A 26924-nucleotide genomic window follows, 5' to 3' on the forward strand; every position below is an offset into this window, starting at 1 on the left:
CACAGATCCAGTTTTTCTCTTTCCTGGAGTGCAACATGCTCCCTGAAACCTGTGACATCGAAAACAACACACAGGTCTTTACTTTGACTGGTAATCTTCTCTCAGTGGAAAAATGTCCACGTATAGAGCTCCAGGGCTGTCTTTGTCAGATTATTGAACTTTTTAAAGTGCACTCTGAGCTGCTGTCACAGCACTAAAGAGAGGGGTCGACAGGGTCACGAGCTTGTTCGGTGTGTGGTTGTAAATACAGCTCCACAGCACAAACAGAAACATCTTCGACACTGCGAAATGTTATCAAATCATAGAAATAATTGAGGCGATTAAGGATAATCAATGATGTGAGATGTACACTAATTGCAGCAGCTGCATTGCAGCAGTGTGCAGTGCAGCTTGGCTCCCATCCTCCTGGATTTTCCGCTCATTCATTGATGTTTTGATGTAAATACAGCTCACAAAAGCATCCATTAGCAAGTGATCGTGGAATCAGATACGTGAACATGTGTCGAGCCCGTCGTGCTGAGGACTCGCTGACTTTGAAGCAAAAAGTGGAGCATCCTCTCCTCGTCATCCTCGCACTCTTCCTTCACACTCACCATGAACGCTCGCGAACACACGCTGTGCATATGCTCCCTTTCTCTCCTTCTCTTCCTCCACTCAAACTGCAGGGTGACTCAGGCTTTTTTTTTTCTTCCTTCTCCGCTCTTAGATCTCATCTGATGCCAAGGCTGAAGGAGTCTCGCTCCCATGAGTCATTGCTTAGCCCCAGTACTGCTGTGGAAGCCCTGGACCTAAGCATGGAGGACGAAGTCGTCATCAAGCCTGTTCACAGCAGCATCCTCGGGCAGGACTACTGCTTTGAGGTGAGGCGGCACACACACACACACACACACACACATCCCTCACACACACACACAGTATAATGAAAAAGGTGCACTTGCTGAGTCTCTACAAGAAGTTTCCTGCTTCATTAAAACATTAAATCATCACCAAAGCAAATTTATTTTCAGACATCAAAGGCTCCATGAGAGAAAGTCGTGTTCATTTTCTTCACAGTTAAAGTTCATCCCCGGTCTATTTCTCATTTTTATGATACTCCAGATATTTATGAGTCATTTCCTGAAAAATTAAGACGGCCACAGTGTTTGCCAGACAACTTTTGTAATGATTGCTGACAACGAATTTTGTTCCCCATACTGCAAAAAAGCTGAAATCATATTAAATGTTTTTGTCTTATTTTCAGCAGAAAATGTCTTTTTTAGATTTGATATGAGTCACATTCACAGAGAAGATTAAATTTGATTTCAAGCAAATTTTTCTTATTCCATTTTTTTTCTTCATACAAGCAATTTAGACCTCATTTTTTGTCTTTATACAACTTGAAACAAGACATTTTTCTGGACTGATAAGTTGAATGTGGCTCATATTGAGTATAATAAGACAACTCTTGCTCAAAATAAGACAAAAACACTTAATAACACAACAACACCAATGTGGAGTTCTGATGCATCCGTGTAGGAGAAACTACAAGTCATGTATCATCCCCTCAGCCTCCGCAGTCGCACTATCCAGACTAAAATCTGTTTTTGGATCAGTGTCAGAGCCCAGGATCTCCATCTGAGTGTTTCTGGCTGCAGTCATCACTAAACAAAAACAAGCTTCCTCTACTACATCAATAACTGAATCACTGTTTTGAAGTGGTTTCCTGATGGACACGTTCTCAGCCTGGTTCTGTTTGTTAGTTTTCTCAGTTGGTGCCTAGACTGCTAGCTTTGAGCACTGTTGAAGCGTTCACACTGGCAGGGGATTTTAAAACAGACGATGTGAAGTAGTGAGAAGAGAGAGCTGTGTTTTTCTCTGCTAAAAACAATTTCTGTGATTAATTTTGTAGTGATGGTGGACACTGGAGCCTAACTGTCAGACAGAAAAAGGACAGAGGAGCAGAAGAAAGATAAACAGGAGAGAGATAGAGCACGAGCTAAAGGCTAAAAGAGCTCAACTGTTTATGCTAATGTTGATTCCAACCCACAGTCACAGTTATTCTGCAGTGGTCTGTTCAAACTTGAGAGTCTATCAATAAAATGAAGAGTGAGATTACGTTAGCTCTGATTGGTAGATGACTGGCAGGACAGAACCAGGATTCACAAACGTTACACATTACAGACACATCTCACAGCACCAGGCTGTCACTACTAGCTACTAAACTACTGTACAAACTGAAAGTTAGGTTGTTGTCACGTCGGAGCACCAGGCTGCCGTATAGCCAGCTGCAACAACATTTGCTTGATGTCACGTTTCAAACTGTAGCACTATGTAACTGTCCTGATAAATACCTTACCTCTGGGTGTTGTATTCAGTAAAAAGTTTTCTTAAGCAATCAATCAATCAATCAATCTTTATTTATATAGCCCCAAATCATAACAAATGTTATTTCAAGACACTTTACAAAAACATTTACAGGTCTAGACCCGTAAATGTTAATAAAATTTTATTAGCAGAAACCCAACATCAAGACAAGATAAGGAGTCTTATCTTATCTTAATCCACCATGAGTACAGGACTTTGCAGCATTTAGCGAGTTACAATGGCAAGGAAAAACTTCCCTTTAACGGGCAGAAACCTCGGACAGAACCAGACTCATGTTAGACAGACATCTGTCTCGACTGTGTTGGGGGGGGGAGAAAAAAGGAGGGGGAGGGGGGGATAGGGATACACACACACGCACACAGACACACACACAGACACAGACACACACACACACACAGAAAGGGAGAGAGAGAGAAACAGACGCAGTCTGAAGTTTGGCGCTGTGGCGACAGTTAAGGTGAAACCAGCAGGCCAAATCCAAAGCTGTAGTAGCTGGTGTCGGACAGGAGCACAGCAGCAGGCCGTCTTCTTCACCGATCCCCAGGAACCTACAAGACAAACTCAGACCCTCCCAGAGAGGTGTATGGTCAGTAACTATAACAGGACAGTAAGACTAGAAGTTAGACTGACAGAAAAAGAGGGAAACAGGAGCCCTGTGTGTCAGTTCCCCCCAGCAGTCTAAACCTATAGCAGCATAACTAAGAGCTGGTTCAGATCTGATCCAGCTCTAACTGTAAGCAAAGAAAATTTGTTTTGATCCGATCTCCATTTACTTCCAAAACAAACACACGTCTCCCTAAAAGTCATTTACTACAGTGTGCTGAGACTCCAGGCCACAAGGTGGCGAGGGAGTGCAATAGAAACAGATCCTCCTCATAGCATCTTTAAAATACTTTGGTCCACACGAACCTGGAAAACACCCCAAACAGTGCGGCCTGAGTCCCTGTCATTCAGCTGTGACGTTTGAGAAACAAAATTTTTTTTCCAAAATCTTCACTTTGGCCAGAGTTTTTAAAAAGTATTGTTTTTATTGATGTGAAACTGCGGTTTCGTGTGGATGACAGGCCTGAACGTAATAAAACATAAGCGGTTTCCCAGATACTCGGCTACGTGGGGACATGGCCTCAGAGACCTGTATTAAATGAAGGTGATTTAAAGAGGGGTATAGTGCTTTTTTTTCTGACCTACAGTTCAAAAAGGGCCAAATTTTTCTCACACCACTGATTCAGAAAGCCTTTTTAGAAACACTTTATCTTAGCTACCGTCACTTTAAAACCCTTTTCCCTTTGATTGGCTACACCTTGGTGTTTAAGGTCCACTCCTCTAATGTATCAGGAATTAGTCATAGAGATTCTTATGCTATGAAATCATCATTTCAGAAAGTCAAATTGAGTCTAAACATCCAGCATTGTTACTTTATAGCCATGTGTTTTGTATGGGGAAAGCAGAATACCCCCTCTTTAAGATAAGCTGCGTTTTATGAGGGACACATCTCATCATGGAGCTCTCATTGAACCAGTGTTTCTGAATACAGTGGGGCTTGAACAAAGTATAAATCTGCTCCTAGTTTTTAATCAAAGGAGAGGACTCTACAGTCGGAATCCTTGGACAATCGGATGTTCTGTTTTGCTCTTATCAACCACGTCTGCAGCTGCAGCCGACAGCTGTTTTGCAAGTTTTTGGTTCCAAGTGGCGACAAAAATACATTCACAGTTTGCAATAATTTGCACGGACTAATACTTGTTATTTTCTCCACCATGGTTTGACTAAAATGTCATTCTGTTTAAATGATTAGGTTAAAAAAAAGTGAAAAACTATTTTTGCTTAAACAGATTTGGCTTCTAATGGCAAAGCATCGATACAGATGGCCTTTCTGTATCATCATGGAGATGATTTTTGGACTGAAGTAATTTCCAATAAATTATGAAAGACTCATGTAAGACTCAAAACACGTGATAGCAGCTGTGGTGTGGGCTTGGGAGCCATTGGGAGCCATTGGGAGCCGTTGGGAGCCGTTGGGAGCCTCAGGGGCAGAGAAATTAATGATTACTTTCAATCCTACCCCGTCTACTCCAGAGAGCAGAAATCTCCACAAATCTTTATTAGCTCGCTCGTTACATCACTGTTTCCTTTCCGTTTTTACGATCCTCTCTGCTCTTCCTCTGCGTCCCACTGAGCATTTTTTATCACTCAGTCATCTTCCAGCCTGCCAAGCCGTCATCTATCTCTTCCATCCTTTCAGTCATTGCTCAGCACTGCACAGTCATCCTCAGACTACTTATAACCACTGGTGTGTGTGTGTGTGGGTTTTTTTTTTTTTTTTTTTTTTTTTATAAGCTGCTTTTCTGTCGGATGCAAAGTGATATTTATGAGCTAAGTTTAGCTAAAAAGTGTCTGTTCCACTTATTGGTTCTCATTGTTATGCATGAGGTTTGATCTTCTCTCTGTGTCTGTCTTTCTTCCTCCATCTCTGGTTGTCACGGCGGTAGGTCACCACCTCCACGGGAAGCAAATGTTTTTCCTGCCGTTCATCAGCCGAGAGAGACAAATGGATGGAGAACCTGCGGAGAGCGGTACAACCCAACAAGGTAAATATGTAAATACACAGCAGGGGGGGGACGAGATCGCGTATTGTAATCAGCGCTGATAAGTTCATGTATAAGCATCCTTAATCCGTATTCCAGCGAGCTGTACGGCGTTGTTACTGTGTCACAGTTGTACAGGAATGCGATGATATGATTACATCCAGCTGTGCTCTTAAACCAAGAGAGCAGAGGGCAGAGAGGTTGCAGGGAGGAAGACCGCGACTCCCAGAGTGCTTTTCTCTGCATCCCTGATACCATCTGCAGACTCTACAAACACAGCTGTGACGGGGGAGAACGACAAACACATCTTAATCTCAGAGCAAATCTTTAACCGTCATTAATAAGGAAATTACTTCAAGGTGAGCAAGCAGAAACTGGACACAGATACTAATATTCTGCGAATTAGCTAACATAGTCTTATAGCTTTAGATTGATCCATGAAATGTCATACTTTTTCAATATTTTCTTTCTTTTTTTTTTGCACATCTGGGCGTAAAAAAGGAAAAGAAGTTAAAAACATTGGTAAAGCCATATATCAGCCTTCATAACGCTGTAAATACATGGCTTTATAACACTTCAAACCACAAACATTAAACAAACAACATTAAAAAATTACGATTAAATATTAAAGGAGCCAAAAGACTAAGAACAAATCCATTTTGCAACCAAACATAGTAACAGTATTATATTGTCAGTAGTTGTTATTTATTTTAATGGTACACTGCCAACTTTTGTAATTCAAGGCCCAGCCATAGTTTGGTTCACCTAAAACTGAAATCCTGGCTCCGTCCCTGCTTCACATATTTTTTTTTTTTAAATTGAGTTCATGATGAATGATAGTAATAATGTAGCTTACTTTTCTCTAGGGATGGGAAAGAAAACCTGTTTCTGTAGAATCTATGAGAAATGTTTTAATCCATCGTCATCATTAGCCTTTATGCTTAACGATTCCCTTATCGCAGCTATCTTAGCTTAGCAGTTAGATAACATTCCCCAAGAAAAATCTGATTCAGGATTTTCCGCCTTAAGCTTTACTGAAGAACTGAACTCACAAAGAAATATACATCACTCTCTCACAAGAGATTCCTATTCAATACATTCAGCATGGTATAAATCTCCTCATTTACCAAAAACAATAGAAACAAAATAGCGCTAGCTTTATGGAAACATACATGGGAAATTGCACTGATATGCTAGCGGTTAGCATACATCGGTATATCTTCCGCTTTAGAATAGAATTGTACACTTTGTAGAAAATAATGAAAACTCAAAACGTCAAAAACTTGCCGTCAGTTGGAAGAAAAGGTGCGTGCTCACGGATGGCTCCATACCTACGGCAAGGTTCCAAACCTAGATGGCTTTCTTGGGTCAGTAGAATGATACAAAACAGTACATCAACATCACATGACATGCAGTTTTTACTTATTTCTGTATATTTATGTCCAGGCATATCCAGATCCAGTGACCAATTATATATTTACTCACTTATAAAGTCAATTCAGTGTTGTTAACCCAAAAAAACCTAAAAAGCTACTTTTTGTACAAAGAAAATTCCCAAGAGGAATTGATCAGGGAATCGATAAAGGATAGGATCAATAAGCAGAATCAATAAGGGCATTGGTATTGATAAAATCTTATCAATACCCATCCCTACTTATCTGTGAAGAACTGATATGAGTATCTTCTGTAGCGAAGGCTTCGAGAAAAAGTGCAAAATGAGATATCATTGTTTAAAGAGGGGTATGGGTTTTTTTTGGTTTTGTTTTTTTTTCTCTGGTACCTCAAGTAGTAGCTTGATCTGATTAACAGCTCATAAAAAAGCCTGTTTCTCACACTTTATTTTCAGCTGCTGTCACTTTAAGGCTCCCACTTCACAAACCCCCTTCCCTCTCATTGGCCAGCCCTCTGTAGAGCTGCGTGGGGCCAAACTATGGTCAGACCTTAGTGTTTTAGGCCCACCTTTCCAATGTATCATACCTTAGTTTGGGAGATCCTTACGTGATGATGTCATCATTTCAGCAAGTCTCATGAAAATCTCATAAAGATCTTTTTCTATTTTTGAAAACAGACCATTTTAAGCAGTTTACAGGTTCAGTAATCTCTATAACATATGACTATTTTCACACTTTTAGGCTTTAAATCCATATCGAAAATATTGATTGAATATTATTGATTACTGTTCTGTTAATAAGGCAACACATCTACGTGAACTTTATATGCCATCACTTTTGGAAAATGAGCTAATTCTGTTTAAAAAAAAAAAAAGCTGAATAATTAAAGAAATGGAAGCACCTGTCTGCCAAAGATAAAATCACTGAAAACGAATGGAGCTGCTCAAAATGCTAAGCCTGTGCAGTTCAGCTCCTGTGTAAGGACATAATTATAGGTAATTATAATAAACGGTAATTTACAGGGGTATCATCCTCAGGCAAGTACATGTCTGTGTGCAGGGAAAGATATGCATAAAAAAGTCTCATTTCTGACGAACAATATAGAGTTTATTCATCTACGGCAGAAAGTAACAAGAATAGTTGGACGTTTACTTCAGAGACTTCACATTTATTACAAAAGACCTCCATTATATATAAGATTTCATGTGTTTTTAGATTGTTTAAAGGTCTGACATTGGAGTTAATATGAAAATTGGAGACACAAAAATGTATTGGACAAATCTAGAGACTTGTTTTTATTGCTTAGAAAATTGTTTTTATCTGAAATGTGAAAAGCATCGAGATACTTTCTGGCTTGTTGAAGCATGTTGAGAAGTATTTCAAACATCCCGTGGCCATAATTATAGGAGGCTGCAGTATTTCTCTCAAAATGTAATTATTAGCTCCTTTTTTTCTTCTCTTCATGCTCTGAGGTAGTTTTGAAGGCCGTTGGAATAAGAGGCTGAAAAACATGCAAAATCTGCTGATGACATAAGAGCATTTAGCACAATGTGAAATAGTGTAGGAGTGAGATTTCTTTCCTCTTTTAACAGGTGGCGGACACAGGAGGGCTTTAAATATCCATTATGAAATGATTGAAGTGCTCTCTGCTGTTTAAAAAAGAGGAACTTCAAAATCAGAGACTGAAGCTGATTCTTCTTTGAAGAGCTGACCTTTTTTTGATTCAGTTATTTTCTCTTTGTTCATTTTTATCGTGGTTACTTTCCTCTTGTTCCCCGTCTGGAAAACAACAACGCCACTGGAGGCTTTGAGATAGAAAAACAGATCAAAAGGGTAATTTCAAAGTCTTCACTAAACTGCATCCTCTCATTTCTTCCTCCTTCAGGACAACAGTCGGCGAGTGGAGAACCTGCTGAGGCTCTGGATCATCGAGGCCAAAGATCTGCCGGCCAAAAAGAAATACTTCTGCGAGCTGTGTCTGGATGACTCACTCTACGCCCGCACCACCTGCAAACTCAAGACGGACAATGTGTTTTGGGGAGAGCACTTTGAGTTCAACAACCTGCCCGCCGTCAAGAGCATCACGGCGCACCTCTACAAAGACACAGACAAGAAGAAGAAGAAAGATAAAAACAATTACATCGGACTGGTGAATATCCCCATCGCTGCTGTCACCGGGCGACAGTTTGTGGAGAAGTGGTACCAAGTGAGCACGCCCAACCCCCCGAAAGGAAAAACATCTGGGCCGATGATTCGGATCAAAGCGCGCTATCAGAGTATGAACATCCTGCCCATGGAGATGTACAAGGAGTTTGCTGAGTACATCACCAATAACTACATGCTGCTGTGCTCGGTGCTCGAGCCAAGTATCAGCGTCAAGAACAAGGAGGAGATGGCGTGTGCGCTCGTCCATATTCTACAGAGCACTGGCAAGGCCAAGGTTAGTTTTTCTTTTCATTTACTATCATGTTTTAATCCTCAATAGCAAAGGTCTGCAACCTGTGGCTCTGGAGCCTCATGCGGCTCTATGACTCCTTGGCAGTGGCTCCTTGTAGCTTCGGAAAAAATATATATATTTTTTTGTTAAACTAAATATTCATCACATCTGCAACACAGCCTGCCACCATTCTACCTCACTTCCTACTCCTACTAAGATACATTTAACTGCCAATGTGTCAGCTAAATGCACATGCTTATAAGCAAGTTATAAGCAAGCAACAAAAAAGTTATAAGTTGAGCAAAAATATCAAAATGTGTCATCAAATTCAAGTATTCTATCAAAAATGTCAGTTTCGAGGCCTCTAGCCTATTTCCTGCACTGTTGCCCCATTTCCCACTCTATCCGCTATCCTCTCCTCTATCATTAAAGGCATGAAAAGCCCCTAAAATAACTTTAAAAAATACATTTTAAACTTCCTAAATTTATTGAAATTTTGGCATGTTTTAAGAAATGACAAAATTGTTTGAAATTTTTGTGATTTTTTTTTAAATTTCAAATTTTTTTTTGCCAATTTTTATGTGTATATTTTGCAACATTTTTTGTACTATTTGAAATTACAATTTTTTTTATTTCAATTTTTTTGCAGTTTTTTAAAATTTCTAATTTTTGCAAATTTTTGTGATATTTGATATTTAAAAAAATTTCAAGACTCAAAGTTTTTGCAAGTTATGCAAGTTTTTTTAATTTCTATTTTTTAATTTTTGCACACTTGAAAATTCAAAACATTTTTCAAATTATGCAAATTTTGTAATATTTGAAATTTCAAAATTTTGCAATGATTTTTGAAATTTCAAATTGTTTGTGATATTTCACATTTCAAACACTTCAAAAATATCAATTTTTTTAAGTTATGCAAGTTTTTAAATTTTCCTTTTTTTAATTATTTTTTCACATTTTTGAAAATTCAAAACTTTTTTTTAAATGTTTGCAAATTTATTTAAAAAAAATTTAAAAACTGATGTCAAATATACAATTTCATAAATTAACAAAAATCCTCATTTATATAATTTTTCCCTAGATATTAACCATGTTTACATTTTTATTCACTTTTTTGTCTTTATTGTGAAGATAAAGTTGATTTTGTGGCTCTGGAATAACTTTAATCCAGGAGAACTGGAGTAAAATGGCTCCTATGAACATAAAGGTTGCAGACCCCGGCTCTGTGTAGATGTTCCAGGTGAAAAATCAAAAACACTGACATTAAAAACACAAAGAGGTTAAACATCCCTCCTCTGACAGCTCGTTTTCTGAACTCTTGACCTCTGAAGCTGTAAAACACAGCAGACAAAGAGCAGACAGCCAGGTGATTTCCTCTCACCACACCAGCTTGTATTACATTTTTAACTCAAGCTAATCCCTTACATGTATCCCCCGCAGTGCTTCACAGCATACCGATGCAAGACAGAAGCACAATACATCCAGCGCTGTCTGTAGCCCTGCAAGAAGAGCGGGGAGAAGATTAGTCTAGCACAGTGGAAGCTAAGTCTCCCATGACAGCAGGCCAGTGGACTCAGATAATCTCTCCTGTCCAAATCGCTGTGTTTTACTTTACTTTGACAGTGCAGCGTTTGTCTCTCTCTGGCGTGGTTGAAAAAAAACATGGTGGCATTTTGACCCTGCACAGCTTCAAAGTGAGATATGACAGGGAAAGCCATTTTACTGTCTGCCGTTGGTAAGAGGATGTAAGTGCTGGATTGAGCAGTCAGTTAATCAAAATGCACAGTGGGAGCAGTTGTTGGGGGGATTTTTTGAGCGTAAATGACAGAAATTCACAGAGCAAGCCACTGAAGTGACAGATCTGCTGCTTTTCTGTGTTTTATTTCAATTTGAATTGAATATTTTTTGGTCAATGTGCTGGAGAAAAACAGGGGAGAATGTGTTTTCTAGAGATCTTATGGTACCAAGGGACAAAGTGAATCAGTACATATCAAGGACGATTCAATCAGATGAGAAGAAAAATGATTCACAACACCTTTTGAAATAGCAGAGGGCGCTATTTGCCTTTAAAATCCCCTGTCCAGCAACACTATGTTTTACAAGTACATTAAAGACCACACTATAGCTCCTGGGTCATGTTGCCATATCATGCCAAATCATGTCATGTCATGACTGGTCACGTTGTGTCATGTTGTCTGTGTCTTGTGGTTTCATATGAAATTGCATTGTGATGTGACTTTAAACCACCCGCCGTGACCATAATTGTCAGGTCCTGTCATGTCATGTCATGTCATGCCATGCCATGCCATGTTATGTCGTTTCATGTCATGTCATGCCATGTTTTTTCAATTCATGTTATGTCATTTCATGTTATGTTATGTTATGTCATGTCATTTCAGGTAATGCCATTGTCACACTCTAACCACAAGTGAGGGTAGTATGGCGAAAGGCTGACTGGAAAAGTGGTGTAGGTTTATCTTAAAAATGTTAACAAAAAATGGCAGAATCACATCCTTTAGATGAAAAAAATGAAGAATTTTATTGCTCTTCAAATGTAGGTCAGGATTACAAGAGCAATTAGGGCAAACAAGGCAACAGAAAAAATATTTACAAAATCAACAGACCTGCTCAGCATCACAGCCTTTCTCTGACTGACTGGGCAGTGGAGATCCCCTCCATTTTAAAGGCTAAGCCCCTCCCATTGGACCATACCATCTTCAAATTAAATCAATCAAGTGATCAAACACATTTTAAATTAAGCATTCCCATAACTCTCAAGCCTGGGATGACTTTTCAACTCATTTTACACACTCTGGTAAAAAAAAAAAAAGACAAAAGACACATTTTTGATGAGCAAACTTCAACCTCAAAATCACCAAATTCTGTGTATATATATGTGTTTGTGAAACTTTTTGTTGAAATAGCACAGGCAAGTTACTAAGATTTTAAATGCAGCTTAGTGTGTGCACCCACCAAACTAGCAGTAGCACACTACCTGGCTAACGTGTGGTCTGTGAAATTGGTGAAGGAGTGGTGTGTTGTGGTGTGGTGTTTTGCCAGTGGCAGGGGCAACTGCCACAGCCATGTCATGTCATATCTTGAATTGACATGTCATTTCATGTAATGTTGTGTCATGTCATGGCATGGCATGTTATGTCATGTAATTTCATGTCTTATTATGTCATATCATGCCCTATTACATCATGTCATGTCATGTCATGTCAAATCATGCCATGTCATACGGCATTTGATGTTTTGTTATGACAGGTCATGTTGAGTTATGTTGTCCATCTAATGTGTTGTATCATCACATACCATGTTTTGTTGTGACATCATGTCTTGTCATGACATGCCATGTCCTGTTGGCCATATTATGCTTTGTCATGTCAGGATATGCCATGTCTTACCCTGTGCAACAGGTCACATGTTCTGTCGTCTGTGTTGCATTGTTTCATATGATGATGTGACGCGACATGACCTGTGTTATCATGGCATATCCTGTCATATTATGTTGTGGCGTGTTGACTGTGTCTTATGAGAGCAGACATGTCAGGTCTTGTCATCCATATCCTGTCTTGACTTCACATCAAGTGATGTGTCGTGTCTTGCCATGCAGAGCTGAGCTCTTTTGTGTCTTGACTTGTCTATGTGTACTGTGACTTGTCTAGGTGTACCATGACTTGTCTAAGTGTACTGTGACTTGTCTAGGTGTACCATGACTTGTCTAGGTGTACTGTGACTTGTCTAGGTGTACCATGACTTGTCTAGGTGTACTGTGACTTGTCTAAGTGTACCTTGACTTGTCTAGGTGTACCATGACTTGTCTAAGTGTACTGTGACTTGTCTAGGTGTACCATGACTTGTCTAGGTGTACTGTGACTTGTCTAAGTGTACCTTGACTTGTCTAGGTGTATCGTGACTTGTCTAGGTGTACGGTGACTTGTCTAGGTGTACCGTGACTTGTCTAAGTGTACCATGACTTGTCTAGGTGTACCGTGACTTGTCTAGGTGTACCATGACTTGTCTAAGTGTACCGTGACTTGTCGTGTGTACCGTGACTTGTCGTGTGTACCATGACTTGTCTAGGTGTACCATGACTTTTCTAGGTGTACCGTGACTTGTCTAAGTGTACCGTGATTTGTCGTGTGTACCATGACTTGTTTAGGTGTACCATGACTTTTCTATGTGTACCGTGACTTGTCGTGTGTACCATGACTTGTCTAGGTGTTCCGTGATTTGTCTCGGTGTACCGTGACTTGTTGTGTGTACCATGACTTGTCTAAGTGTACCGTGACTTGTCTAGGTGTACCGTGACTTGTCTAGGTGTACCGTGACTTGTCTAAGTGTACCGTGACTTGTCTAGGTGTACCGTGACTTTTCTAGGTGTACTGTTCCTTGTCTAGGTGTACCGTGACTTGTCTAAGTGTACCGTGACTTGTCGTTTGGTGTCATATCGTTACCTTCATGTCGTGTCGTACCATGTGGTGCCATGCTGTGCCATGCCTTGTCATATCGTATTGTGTCAAATTGTATTGAAAACATCATGTTAATGTACATTTAGCTAACACAGGCTAACTTCTTGTTTGTTAGATTCACTGCGCTGAGAGTTAAAACCCTCTGTTGCAGTCAACAATACTAGTCCTGATTTTTTGGAGCTTTTTGAGACATTTTTTTATATGGTTGCGGTTTAGGAACTAATTCCTTTTCTTGTCTTTGATCAAACAAACTCTGATCCCCTGATAAACTGGTGGTAGATCACCCAAACATAAAATCAATCATCAGTTGCAGGAGAAGTTTTCTAACAGCTGGATTTATCTCCAGACATTTTCCATCAGAAAATCGGCATCCTGTCGTCCTTGTAATGTCTCAAATAACAACCCGTTTTAAGCGGGATATTGCTTTAGGGTGCTTTTTCTTCTCTGCAGCATTGACTTCTCTGTCTTTTCTGCCTCATCAGTCGCCGGCGTCAACACGTGCCTTAATTTAGTTTCCCCGACACTATCTCATCAGCAGGGCTTTGAAATTTTTATTCGACTCTATCACGGCTCAGCGGCATGATGAACGATCTGTGCTTAAGAAGTGACGTCTTTCTACACTGTACTCCACCAGTCAGCTGGTTTAAGAGTGTGGAGTGATGGCTGCTGATTGATCGGGGAGAAGGCCTCTGCAGGTCCCCGGTGAGACGTGGTACTTTCTTAATTACTTTCAGTTAATCCTGAGCAAAGCGCTGAAACTTTTACTTCTTTCACACACTTTGGTTTTTCCTGCTGGGTTTGTTTTTGTAAACTTGCACTTTATTTTCTGTCAGTGAAAGCTTTGCACAGGACTTTAATCATTCAAGACAGTCAAACATATTGAGGCACATTCTTTTCTTCTAACCATGATGGAAAGCGCAGTCATACCAACAAACCTCTTGCCCTGAAACAGCCCCAGGCCTAATTAGGATATCCTGCTTAATAAGCACATATCTTGGCCAGTGTTGCATGGATCAACAATCCAATCATGAGCTTCTTTTTTCATCTGCTGCCAACTTGGGTGCAGTTCCTGCTAGCTTCAGTGAGTTATATTCGGGAGTCAAGCAATTTAGTTTTGCAAAGATAAACTCTAGAAAATCCCATAAGCCGTGTTTTATTGTTTTCTTGCAAATGTTTGGCAGAGCCTTCGGTTATTTACTCCTCTCCACTGATATTGTTGTGTAGTCATCCAACTCCACGAGTCAAAAATGCATGAGTCAGAGTTAAATTGTGCAGTCTTGGCTGAGTCTTTGCATTGTCGTTGCATTAGAGATTCACAAAGGAGCATGCGGCAGCCTCTCTTTCACCTCACAGAGGTGAGCAGGAGGTGAGCAGGAGGTGAGCGCTCCCCCTCAAGAGACGTTGCAGTATTTCTCTGTCGCTCTGAAGCTCTGCTGATGTGCATCGTGTTTAATCAGCTGTGTACAGGTGGAAACAGCTTCTAATTGCACCCAGCTTTTGTTAAAAGATGCAGACGTCCATTAGTATGCAACGCTTCCAGACTTGTGTTTTCTCCCCGTGTCATTTTATCCCCTATCACTGAATAATTACTCACCAAATATTCTGCTCCATTGCACTCTCCTCTCTTGTTCTCCCCGCTTTGTCTTTCTTCATCTCTCTTTCATGCTCTGCTGCGTCTTGAGGCCAGAGCTCTCTGGGGTGATGTCATTACTGATGCTGTATGGGTGTCTAACTTTGTGCTTACTTTATACACACAGCCACATGAAGTGTAAACACAAAACACTGGAAGTTAGTTTCACTTAATGTGTAACTTGGTCTGCAGATTACGATACACATGGACTTACTGACTGGTTTGGACTCAGACTGTAGTGTTATGGCCGTCAGTTAAAGTCAAATCACTGAGTCATCCTATGCCTAGATATGTTAGCTTAGCTCAAATACTGTTGAAGCAATGAACTACTTTGTCCTGGGCTCTGAGTTTAAGAATAGGGGGCACCAGGGCCAGAATGCACATCCAGTCATCCAGCACCATCAGTCAAAACGCATGCATGTCTGCAAGAAATTAGAATAGAATAGAATAGAATAGAATAGAATAGAATAGAATAGAATATGACTTTATTTGTCATTGCAACTGAATGAGAAATTGCAAATGCCCTTCAGTCAGTGCAAAACAGTGTAAAGTGCAAAATTGCTGCCATAAGTTCAAGCACATTGATTACATAGAGGTAATTGTTTTATTGTGATTAAATTATTAATTAATTAATAAAGGATTTTAATTATAATAACAATAATAATTATTGCTTTTTAATTGTTGTTATTATTATTATTATTATTATTATTATTATTATTATTATTATTATTAATAATAATAATAATAATAATAATAAAAGTAATAGTAATATTAATATTAGTATTGATTAGTATTAAAAATAGTATTTTTTAAATTAATGATAATAATAGTAATTGATTTTAATCAATTTATTGTAATTAAATTAGCCAATTAACTAGTTGCACCATGAAAGGTGCAGAACATCATATGTTGGAGAACTCTCTAGAAAACCCCTATTCAACAAATGGTGCATTCAAACTCTGCATAAACAGTGATTAAAACAAAATAATGTTGTGTGTCCCAAATCTAAATTTGCACTTTTCCAAAGGATTTTTATCCCTAAATATTGGTTCTCTTTACATATTTAAATGGTAACATATGAGTGTGACATCCGCTGTCTTAAAATCAGCCAAACAGGTTCTCAGAACTCAAAAGATGGTATTGTATTGATTTTTTATCCAGTATTTTTAAGGTTTGTTTATACAGAGACTCTAGTGGTTTAAGGATTGTGTCCCCTGAAAGACAGCTTCTTATATGTTTAAAGTTTTCAAAACCATTTTAATGGTTTTTATCATTTTCTTAACATGTTTCTTCATGTTAAGGTTTGAGTCTAAAACTACAACAAGCTGGCTTCACCAGAGCCAAAAAACACCACAGACTTAAAATAATTTCTCATCGGCCATCAAATAAATGAAAAAGCTGATGCCGATATGCTTCAAAATGCTGAATATTGGTGCTTGGTGATTTTCCCTCATGTGCTTACTTTAAAGCTGCCTTCTGACAATAGCAAGTTTCAACATTTTAATTAGCTACCATTCCTTGCTAACCCTGCCGTTTAATAGTGTTTAAAAAAACTGTAAAGTGAGCATAGTAGGCATATGTTTCTAGCTAGCTTTATCTCAAAATTAGCTTAATAGGAGTGCTAGCAGCTGTGTTAGCAAGGTCATAGGTGAATTCTATTGTTAGCTGTTATGACTAACAACACTGAATAAGAGTCAACCGCCGAATCAGCTGTTTGGCACTGGCTGAGAAGACTTATCTAATTTTCCATGGGCGCAGCTTACATTCTGAACTCTGCTGCTCATCACACAAATTCATGTTTCATACAAATATGGTGCCATTTAACACGGACATAGGCAGATTGAAAATGTAAATAAAGCATTGTTACAAAAAAGAAATACTTCACCAAACATAAATTTCTCTACTGTTTTCAGCTTAGTTGAGTCTGTATTATTTCTCGTTGCATAGGGTTAGTTTGAGGGATAGACCGATTAACGGCACCGGTATTAAAGATTTTGAAGCATATCGGCATCTGCCTGTTTTTTTTTGGGGTCGGCAGCCAATAAGAGCCGCGCCTCCACCCACAGTACCATCTGATTGGTGACAAGCAGAGCCATTTATTGGAAAACTTGACTTACTGGACTTTTTTTCAATATCACTTTATATGACAGCTGCTTAGCCTGGGAGCTCCCATTGAAACTGTTTTGCAGAGCTCAGATGGCTCTAAGCTAAAAAAAGAAAAAAAGCATTAAACATTTAAACACATTTAAGAACCGCTTTAATATTTTGTACCCTGTAGTCAGCTGGATTAAATTCACTTTGATGCCTTTAATCCAGCTGAAGTCAACATAAAAAACAATCATAACACCTTTTTTTTCTGATTCTGTGTGCTGTACTCTGCTCCCCTGTCAGATATGCTGTAACATCCATACTCCACATCAGCACGACTAGACGCTCCACAGTCACAATAACCAACACTCTGCTGCGTGTGCGGAGAGCGCCTGGAGAAGATCACCTTTCTTTCATCTGAAAATATCCACTCCTGGCATGAGTCCTCTCCGTTATTGATCTAGTCTTCTCGATGCCTCAGCCCCTTTGGGAAGATTAAGTTCTAATTTTGCTGCCGCTCCTTCCTCTCGGCTGCGCTGACTGTTGGAAGTGACGATAAGGAGGATTTATCCTTATGATAACTGGCTGGAGGAGTGTGGTGTTCTGGTTATTATGCCGTTGCTTTTTATGTTACCGCTCCTTGAGGTAAACTAACAGCTCTGCTTAAGAGGACAAAATATGTGTCTGCTCCTCTTTCAGTGGGAAACAGTCACCAGCTCCTGCTCTGTTAGCCACAAACCTCCTTTCCTTTGTGCTCTGTCATCAGTGGACATCCATGACATCAACACTGCTGTCACACACAGACACAGTTTGTCAAATGAGCATAATTTGGTGTGACAAATGATTTAATTACATGACATGAAGGGCTCTGTACTTCTGTGTTCCACCAAGCTTTTCTAAACATGGCTTTGAACAAATCAGCTGTCCCCAGAGAGGGCCAGAAAAAGGATAATAGCTGCTTGTGTTTGTCCTCCTCAGTGACGGGAACACTGCCAGTGTTATTTCAGATTTTAACAATAACCTGGAAATGTTTTCATCGGCTCATTCTTCCTTTTTATGTCACTGTATTCCATATTTCTCTGTTGCATTCAGCGCAATAAGTCCACTTGAGTGTACTTCATGTTACGTGGTGTCCAAGGTCTCTTTAATAGAAGGTTGTTCAAGTTTAAAGAGGGGGTATTGTGCTTTCCGATATCTTAAAAATGGATTTAAAATAGCAATGCTGGATGCTCAAACTTAACCCGTGTAAAATTTTCAAACCACCAATGTATGCGTTTGTTGTATACATCCCAAAATGTGGCTGTAAACTGCTTGAGCATTGCATATATTTATGATATTTGCTAAAATTAGGTCATCACATTAAGATCTCTTAACTTGCCTCAAACAACAAGATTTGTCCATAGTTCTGCCCCTGAAAGGCCTTCGGAGGGCTGGCCAATCAGAAGGAAGGGGTTTGTGGAGCAGGGAGCCTTAAAGAGACAGCAGCTAAAACAAAGCATCACAAAAAAGATGCTGAAATATGAGTTTAAGAAACACCAATGTAAGAAAATAGGGATTTTTTAAAGCTTTCAATTACTTAAACGTACCACACGGGTAGTAAAGGGACATTATACGTTTTTCCTTTTTCTTTTAAAGCACAATACCCCTTTTTACGTTACAATGTTATTGGGCTTAAGGGGTGGCATAAAAATTGATTCACAATGAAAATGCAAGTTTAAAGAAGTATGTGGCACTGAAAGCTCCCATAACAGGGAAAATATCTTGTTTTGTTTTTTTTTAATTCATTACCTCTGCCGAGGAGGTCATGTTTTTGGGAGAGTTTGTTTGTCTGTCTGTGAACAACATAACTCAAAAAGTAACCAACAGATCTTTGTGAAAAATTCAGGAAATGTTCAAAATGGGATAAGAAAGACGTGATTACATTTTGGAGGTGATCCAGATCACTGTCTGGATCCAGGACATTTTAAAAGGATTCTTAATTATTGTGAGATAAGGCCATTTTCACCATATGTGTATCTAACTCCACCATAAATGGTCGGATTGCTTTACAAAACAATACAAGACAAGATCATCATAATTTCTGATGGATGTAAAAGTACGATCCAGATCCTGGCAATATTCTGGATACAAAGGTCTAGAATAGAAATCTAGTCAGCAATTTGGCCTAGTTATAAACATGTCCATGGTGATCTCCAGACTCATAGCTGGTGAATGGGTTAGATTCTTTCATTTTTGTGATGGTCAATTTGTCATTCTTGGTCATCAAACTCTGTGAAACTTTCTTATCTGCTTCACAACAGTATGATTGTAAAACTTCTTACAATTGGGTCAGTGATATGAGGAATTACAAAGCACATCACTTTGAGTTTCCTTCACATACTCTGTACTTCTTAGTGCTCAGTACCATTGAACCGTTCAACAACACCAGCATGATTTTTATTGAGCGTTCCTTCACTGCAACAAGTGATGGACAAGAGGTGAAACATCCAAACAGTAAAAGGCGAAGAGAAAAGGTGAAGGCTCTGACAAAGAGGAGATAAGAGTGAAAGAACGTGGAGAAAGAGGCTTCAGAGAAATCTTGACTCAGCTTGCAGAGGCAGTTTCTGTCTGACCGTGGAGGCATACAGCAGCAGGCTGCACGAGGCCCTGCAGAGACGCTCCAAACATTGATCTGGAAGCATCCTGATGTATCTGAAAGGGCTGGAATTAAAGGACTCTGCTTCACTGTTTCCTGTCTTTACATATCCTCCCCGTGTGCACACGAATTAAGTGCTTGGAGGCGGTTGAGAAAGTGAAACAGAAAAGCAAATCGATACAATCTCGACATGAGTTACTGAATATTTGTGAGTCAGCGTTGGTGATTATTGCTTACTCGATACAAACCATGAGTTCCCCTCTTTGTCTCACACTCTTGGTCACATGCTGAGCTTCACCCCGAGCTGGGTTCATGTTGGCGAGCACTTCCATCACTGTTTTGTGTGTGCTCACTTTTGATTGTCTGTGTTTCCTGTTTCTCAGAGAGGCCATCCTGACAAAATGATGGGAATGTAGTCTGTTGTAAAGAAGTGGTTTGAGTGTTTATACTTTTTAATCTAAACAGTGTCTCAGACTCATAGAATCAGGCGAAATATGTCCGTGTTTTTATCACACAAGCTGGATTCCTCTATTGACAAGTCATTTGTTTGTCATCCAGGTTGATTCAGACTGCAATACTCTGAATCTAAAATTGACTTGTCACAAACTTTCTAACTTTCTAACTTTCTAACTTTCTAACAAGTTGGTAAAAAATTGATTGAATTTCTTTCAACCTATGTTTAAATTGGTGAATTTAAACTGAGTATGTCTTTAAAAAAGTTTTTATTAAAGTGTTTTGTATCTATATAGGCATGAGTCTCCTTCCACACTACAAAAAAACACAATCTTATCAAGTGTTTTTGTCTTGTTTCCAGCAGAAATGTCTTTTTAGACTTAATATGAGCCACATTAACCTGACCAGTCCAGAAAAATGTCTTATTCAAGTTATTTTAAGACTATAATGAGGTCTGATTTGCTTGTAACAAGTAATGTGTATTAAGACATTATTCTAGTTTCAAGGAAATTTCTGAACAAATTGTTCTTGCTCCATTGGCAGATTTTTTTACTTGTTACAAGCAATTCAGACCTCATTTTTGTCTTTAAATAACTTTGAAAAAGACATTTTTCTGGACTGATAAGTTAAATGTGGCTTATATCAAGTATAATAAGAAAATTTTTACTTTGAATAAGACAAAAACACTTGATAAGATTTCCCTTTTTTGCAGTGCACCCTTGCAACCATTATCCTCATAGCATAATTGCCTAAGTCCAAGAAATTTGTCCTATTTCAAGTTATTTAAAGACTAAAATGAGGTCTGAGTTGCTGTAACAAGTAAAAAAAATCTGCAAGTGGAAAAAGAAAAATTTGCTTGTCAAGTTTCTTGAAATCAGAATGATATCTTAACACAAGAAACTTTTTTTGATCCCATTTGCAGTTTTTTTATATACTTGTTACACGCAATTAGGACCTCATTTAGTCTTTAAATGACTTGAAACGAGACATTTTCTGGACCTCTCAATGCTGTGAATGTGGCTCTAAAAAGACATTTTTTACTGAAAATAAGACAAAAACACTTGATAAGTTGACAATATTTGGAAGTGCATTGGGGGACATACCGTTTCCCACAATGCATGGAGCTAATGCTGTTTGTTTATGCAGTAGCAGGTTTTGGTGAATTACTGTCATCCACTGGAATGAGTCGGCACTGTAACTACAATACAACAACACTAATGTTAGACAGTCTGTGCGATAGAAGTGAAGTGATGCCAAAGAAACAAGAGTAAATCTTGTTATTTCCAGTTATAAAAGAGTTGCTGACTCCTAAAAATTCATTAAAGCCCATATAAACCACTGATTCACTTTTTAAACCATACGAAGATTATATGGAAGTTGTTTTTTCATCAGCTGTAAAAAAAAATATCCCTTCCAGATTTATTTTCAGTAAATGATATAAATCAAATATGTTGATTCTGCTGTGATATGATTAACAAAATAACTGAAATGCCAAAATCTACCCAAAGTTTGTGTTGTACATTAATGATAAAGTCAAAATCAGAATCAGAATGAGCTTTATCCATCCATCCAAAATAAAATCCATCACCTGTAGATCCATTTTCTAAAACTGAAAACCAGAGTAGTATACTACAAAACACACCCAACAGAACAGTCATACTACATACTACATTCACATGTAGTATGTAGTAGGCGGTTTGGAAAACAGCCTTAGCTTTGCTTCTGTAATAGCTCAATAGGCTGCACTGCAAAAAAAATGAAATCTTATCAAGTGTTCTTGTCTTATTTTCAGTAGAAAATGTCTTTTTACTCTCAATATGAGCCACATTCACCTGACCAGTACAGAAAAATGTTTAATTTCAAGTTGTTAAAAAAATAAGGTAGCAAATTTTTCTTGTTCCATTGGCAATTCATATCTAATTTTTGTCCTTAAATAACTCGAAGCAAGGCATTTCTCTTGTCTCGTCAGTTGAACGTGGCTCATATCAAATATAATAAGACAATTTTTACTTAAAATGAGACAAAAACACTTGATAAGATTTCCATTTTTTGCAGTGTGATGTCTTAGCTACTCATCAGTTTAAACTTTTCCCATTCAAGGCCTGTTTACATTTAAGCTGCCTTTTAACAAGATTACTGGCTAGATTAGTTTTCTTCATGAATCTTTTAAAATGGTACAATCAAAGTGATGAACTGAAGTAAAGATTTGTGAACTTGAATCAACCACTCATGGAAAACCAAGGAATGTCACGAGGAAACAAGCACAAAGAAAGTCTGAAAACATGTTTGGATGCTGACGACACTTGCTGCAATACAGCCTGTGGTCAAAACGATCACCATAATGATCACGAGCAGCCAAAAGAGAAGAGCTGCAGCCTTTCCTGTTTTCCTGTTGAGTGATAAGCCTGTGCGCCTACAGGAGGGGCTGCCTCCATTTCCATACGGCCTCCAGTCGTCTCCGTCAACCCAATGTGACCCTCACAGGAAGGGCTGCAGGCTACGATGCTGTAACACTAGCCAACAGTCTCCAGGGATGGAGAGAAAGAGGGATGCAGTGGCTGGAGTGGTTCCTGTTTATTTCCCATGAGTCATTCTTCAGCCCTTGCCCCAGGCTGCAAAAGCAGGCTTATTGATCAGTGATGTTGTTAATGTTATAGGCTTTCTATTTTACCCTCAAATGCACTTCCCTCTCCTGTACTCCAGTTTTAACACCCAAAACTTCCTCTAGTTTCAAGCTTCTTACTCTTGAAGTTGTTCGACGTATTAAAACTCAACTCTGTTGTCCCTGTCGGCTAATTGAACACCATAATTACACGCCCCTTCACTCTTGAGTGTTTTTAACTGTGCTCTGCTTCTCTGCTTGTTTGTTATCTTGTTACTTATTATAGTAATTTTATCTCTCGTGTGTTTGTATTTATCCTGTATTATTTTACCCTCCTTGTCAGTGAAAATTTGGGCGTTCTGCACATTAAAACACAGTTTTGCAACAAAATCACAGCCTGTAAGTAAACACTGTTTTAATGACCAGAACCTTGTTTAAACAGACTGATGGATAGAGCTGGAAAATAAGCCCCTGGCATCTCTGGGATAGGTTTCTATTCAAGTCAGTGTTTGGTGTACTTCTGGCGTAAGAGTCGCCAGTTTGCCGATGTAGTCGCATGGATCGTTAGAGTCGTTCCCCTTGTTCCTGAGAGTTGTGTTGGCCACTTGATCTTTGGCGCAAGTTTGGCGTTACATGCATAGAAAGAGAACTCAAAACTGCATCATATGTTTGAGACAAGAGGTGTCTGAGGCGACCAGCTCTGTGGAGGGAACGTTGTTTAAGCTAACTGTTAAAATAGTCCAAAAAAATATTCATATTAACAAGTTGATGATACTAACGCTGAAACGATTCCTCGAATGATTCGAGGTACTCGATTACAAAAAATACTCAAGTAATTTTCTCCGCCTCGAGGAATCGTTTAATTTGAAAAAAGATCAAAGAGTGTTTTTTCAGATAGAGCTGAGGCCATATTAAGAGAGTTTTCAGACCCTTCAAGCTACCTGTTATACAAAATAGCAACTAGCAACAAATCGAGCTTCTTTTCTGGAGTTTGGAGACGAATGGGTCATTCTACGAAACGGGTGCCATTCAGGTCCGCAACATTTGATGAGATGTATAAGACACAAAAAATGTGCCAAAGTGTGTTTACAAATTTTGGAGCTACCAAAGCAAGTGCTCTTATTGACATGCCGTATCAGAAAATTCTATTTCTTAAAGAGAAAAATTTCATCTCAAAAATAACTGCTCTTTAACTAAACCAAAATGTATTTTATCCGATTACTCGATTAATCGATGGGATTTTCAGTAGAATACTCAAATACTAAAATATGCGATAGCTGCAGCCCTAGATGATACGTTGGAGATACGGGCCTCAAACACCAAGGTCTGTCCATAGCTCTACCTCTGATAAGCCTCCAGAGGCCTGGCCAATCAAAAAGAAGAGAGTTTGTGGAGCAGGGTGTCATAAAGGTCGGGTGTGCCAGAATTTTTGTTACTTGTCAAAAAACACAACATTTAAACTGGGCTCAGTGCCAGCGGCAGCACACACCCACAGCCTCTGACTGTTTTATTTTCATTTTTTATTTTATTTTTATTTTTACAGATGTTTTCGTTTCTTTTATTGGTGATGGTTCTTAGTCTTTTATATATTTTACTATTTTTCCTCACATTTCTCTTTTACCTCTCATTCCTCTTCTTCTCTTCTATTTCTTTTTACTGGTTGCTTTTATGATGTAAAGCACTTTGTAACTTTGTTTTGAAAAGTTCTGTATAAATAAAGTTTATTATTATTATTATTTTTATTATTATTATTATTATTATTATTATTATTATTATTATTATTATTATTATTATTATTATTATTATGTGAACACACTCTGACCCAGCAACCACCTGTAGCATCATGTTTGCGGGAGAGACTCAGGAGCAGTGCACCTGACTTGGCATGTTAGCACAAGCTAATCATGGGTATTTGAGACAAACCTGGTTAGCCGGAAGCTAACTCCTTCCGTTTTTTGTCTCATGCTGCTCTCCAAGTCCCTGAAAGTGAGTTAAAGTCGAGCCAAACCTCACTCCGCTTTATCTGGTTGGCATTTTTTTTCACTTTCTGTTTTTCTTCCTCCGTGCTACATCTGCTATTGTAGCTATTCTGATTAGCTTCTTCCACTCGCTAATCAACACACAAAGTCACTTGCGCACTGAGCGCACTGTGATTGGCTGATGCAACCACACTTACTTGCTGCCCAGAAACATCTTGATAAAACCAAAACATCAACATCCAGGCTGAGGAGGGGGTTCAGGGCAGACACTGACACTGACACACATGTATAGAAGCTGGTAGTAGACGATAGAGCAGGATTATCCTGTAAAATTGGCATTTTATCTTTTAGCAAAAACATGCAGCAGCTCAGATGAAGCTGAAATGAAGGATTTCTGAAATGAAAGTATGAGTACAAGAAGGACTTCAGCCCCTCTTAAACATAGATGGCCTCCTTGACTCTCGCAATTCAGTAGAGTCTTCTCTGTCCAAGTCTTTTGTCTCTAAAATGAAGTTTCACCAGTCGTCTCTGCTTGTGTTTTGTCTTTTGGATGAACCAGTTTCCGTCTCACTATGTTTGAGGAATTGTACAGAAATGTGTTTCTTGTAAGTTCTCCTGAATTCTACAGTTGTTCCACTCATGTAAGGGATAAATCACTCTGTCCTGTGCTGCTGCTCTCCTCTCTGCTTGACCCAAGCTTCTTTGAGGTCTTGATGAAGGCTCATCCTGAGCAGTTCTTCAATTATTCGACCTCTTTCCATTTCCTGCTCTGGTATTATCCTTTTAAGGCATTATGGTGCACTCATGATTGTGTATCTGTGCTTTATTTTTCCATGGAAACACATAAAATACAACATCTGGAGTGGGCATGCAGCAGAAACCTCTTTATTCCATCTCAGACGTTATGTCCCAGCCTTTGTGCTTCTCGCTGCAGTTGAAAAGCACTTAAGACATCACTCTCTGGTTTCCTTTTCAGCTTTCGATGACAGTAAGTGACAGAGTTCAAGACCTGATCATAAATTTTCAGATGATCACTTCTGAGTTCTTCAGTGTTTGTGTATGGGCAGCAAAAGTTGGTCTATTGCTGAATAGAGATGTAAGCTGTGCATGCACGTACACACACTCTCGCACACGCGCACACGCAGGGCTGGTGATGAGATTGTTATGTGTGCATAGCAGTGCTGTGGACACAACTTTATGAGTTTTTACTGATCTGCAGGGAGCTCCTCATCTTTTCCAACAGGACTCTGTTCCCGACTATTTATTAGATGTGATCATCCGTGCAGCACTCAGACCCCGCCGTCATACCACCCTCCTCTCTCTCAGTGCTCTGTGTGTGTTAGGGGGTGTTGGGGAGTTTTGAGGCATGGTTTGGCTGATGAGATGTGGCAGCGATACAGAGAGCAGTCTACTTCTCCTTATTAGCGCTGAAGCTAAGGGGAGGGAGAGGAGCGGAGCTGCAGGATTGAGGGCATCATGGAGGAAAGTGAGGGATGGTGGGATGGGAAAGAAAGAGCTCCAGTGTCTTTTTAGGAGACAGTTGCTCTGACTTTGATAGAACTTCCTTATGATTTCATCTATTGCAACTTCTGACCATTTTACTTCACAGCTTTTTACATGACATGATGCAGCACTAAGCTAATTAGCTTCAGCAATCCCACTACTTTTACCTCTTCAACCCTGAGCCTCATCTGTGCGTGCTTTTTATTCATGCTAACTGGGTTTGTTTAGCGCTAAAGACTAACTTTATAACACACCAATAAATCTACAGTGCACACAGAAAATACACTTTATGGAAAAACTGGTCTGTTTATCACTGGCCTTTATGATAGCTTTGTGTTGATATTTAAAGTTGCCATTATTTTGTGTAATCACCTAAAACTTTCCTGACATCATAGTTTCAATTGAATTTATAAGAAGACGGTGAAAGTTCCCCAATAAGGCCAATGCTAATTTCTGAACTTTCTAAAGATTTCTGTTTTAATTTCCCCTAAATTTACTCTAGTTTCCCTCAGTATCCACTCAAAATCCATAGATTATAGGTTGGGGTTGCATGGTTGTAAAAAGATCCAGAAACAAAGGGTTACACTTCATATCCCTTGCATTTAGAAAATGAAACTTAAGGGGTTAAGTTAGCTAATGCAAGAAAAAAATGCAAAAAGTGTATCTGCAGCTCTGCTGGTGGGAAAGGTCTTTTGTGTTGGTCTTATTTTATAGTTTATTTTATTCCAATACAGTCTTTCAATTCTGAAAGTGTTTTTTTTTTTTTTTTTTTTCCATCTAAA

At 39.0% G+C, this 26924-nt stretch overlaps 1 protein-coding gene across 10 annotated transcripts in view; it reads left to right on the top strand.

Annotated features, from left to right (window-relative positions):
* Positions 1 to 26924, top strand: part of LOC141805173 (disabled homolog 2-interacting protein-like) — a 272306-nt gene that overhangs the window by 198049 nt on the left and 47333 nt on the right. For all 10 annotated transcript variants that reach the window (XM_074689980.1, XM_074689984.1, XM_074689982.1 and 7 more), the window contains 3 exons: positions 707 to 860; positions 4854 to 4952; positions 8226 to 8780. In XM_074689980.1, the coding sequence (XP_074546081.1) occupies positions 707 to 860; positions 4854 to 4952; positions 8226 to 8780 (808 nt within the window). The remainder of the gene's footprint in view (positions 1 to 706; positions 861 to 4853; positions 4953 to 8225; positions 8781 to 26924) is intronic.

Source organism: Halichoeres trimaculatus, unplaced genomic scaffold (genome assembly GCF_033239565.1).
Source record: "Halichoeres trimaculatus isolate MK-OKI-2021-1 unplaced genomic scaffold, fHalTri1.1 fHalTri1_scaffold_16, whole genome shotgun sequence".
In the NCBI taxonomy this organism is placed as follows: Eukaryota; Metazoa; Chordata; class Actinopteri; order Labriformes; family Labridae; genus Halichoeres; species Halichoeres trimaculatus.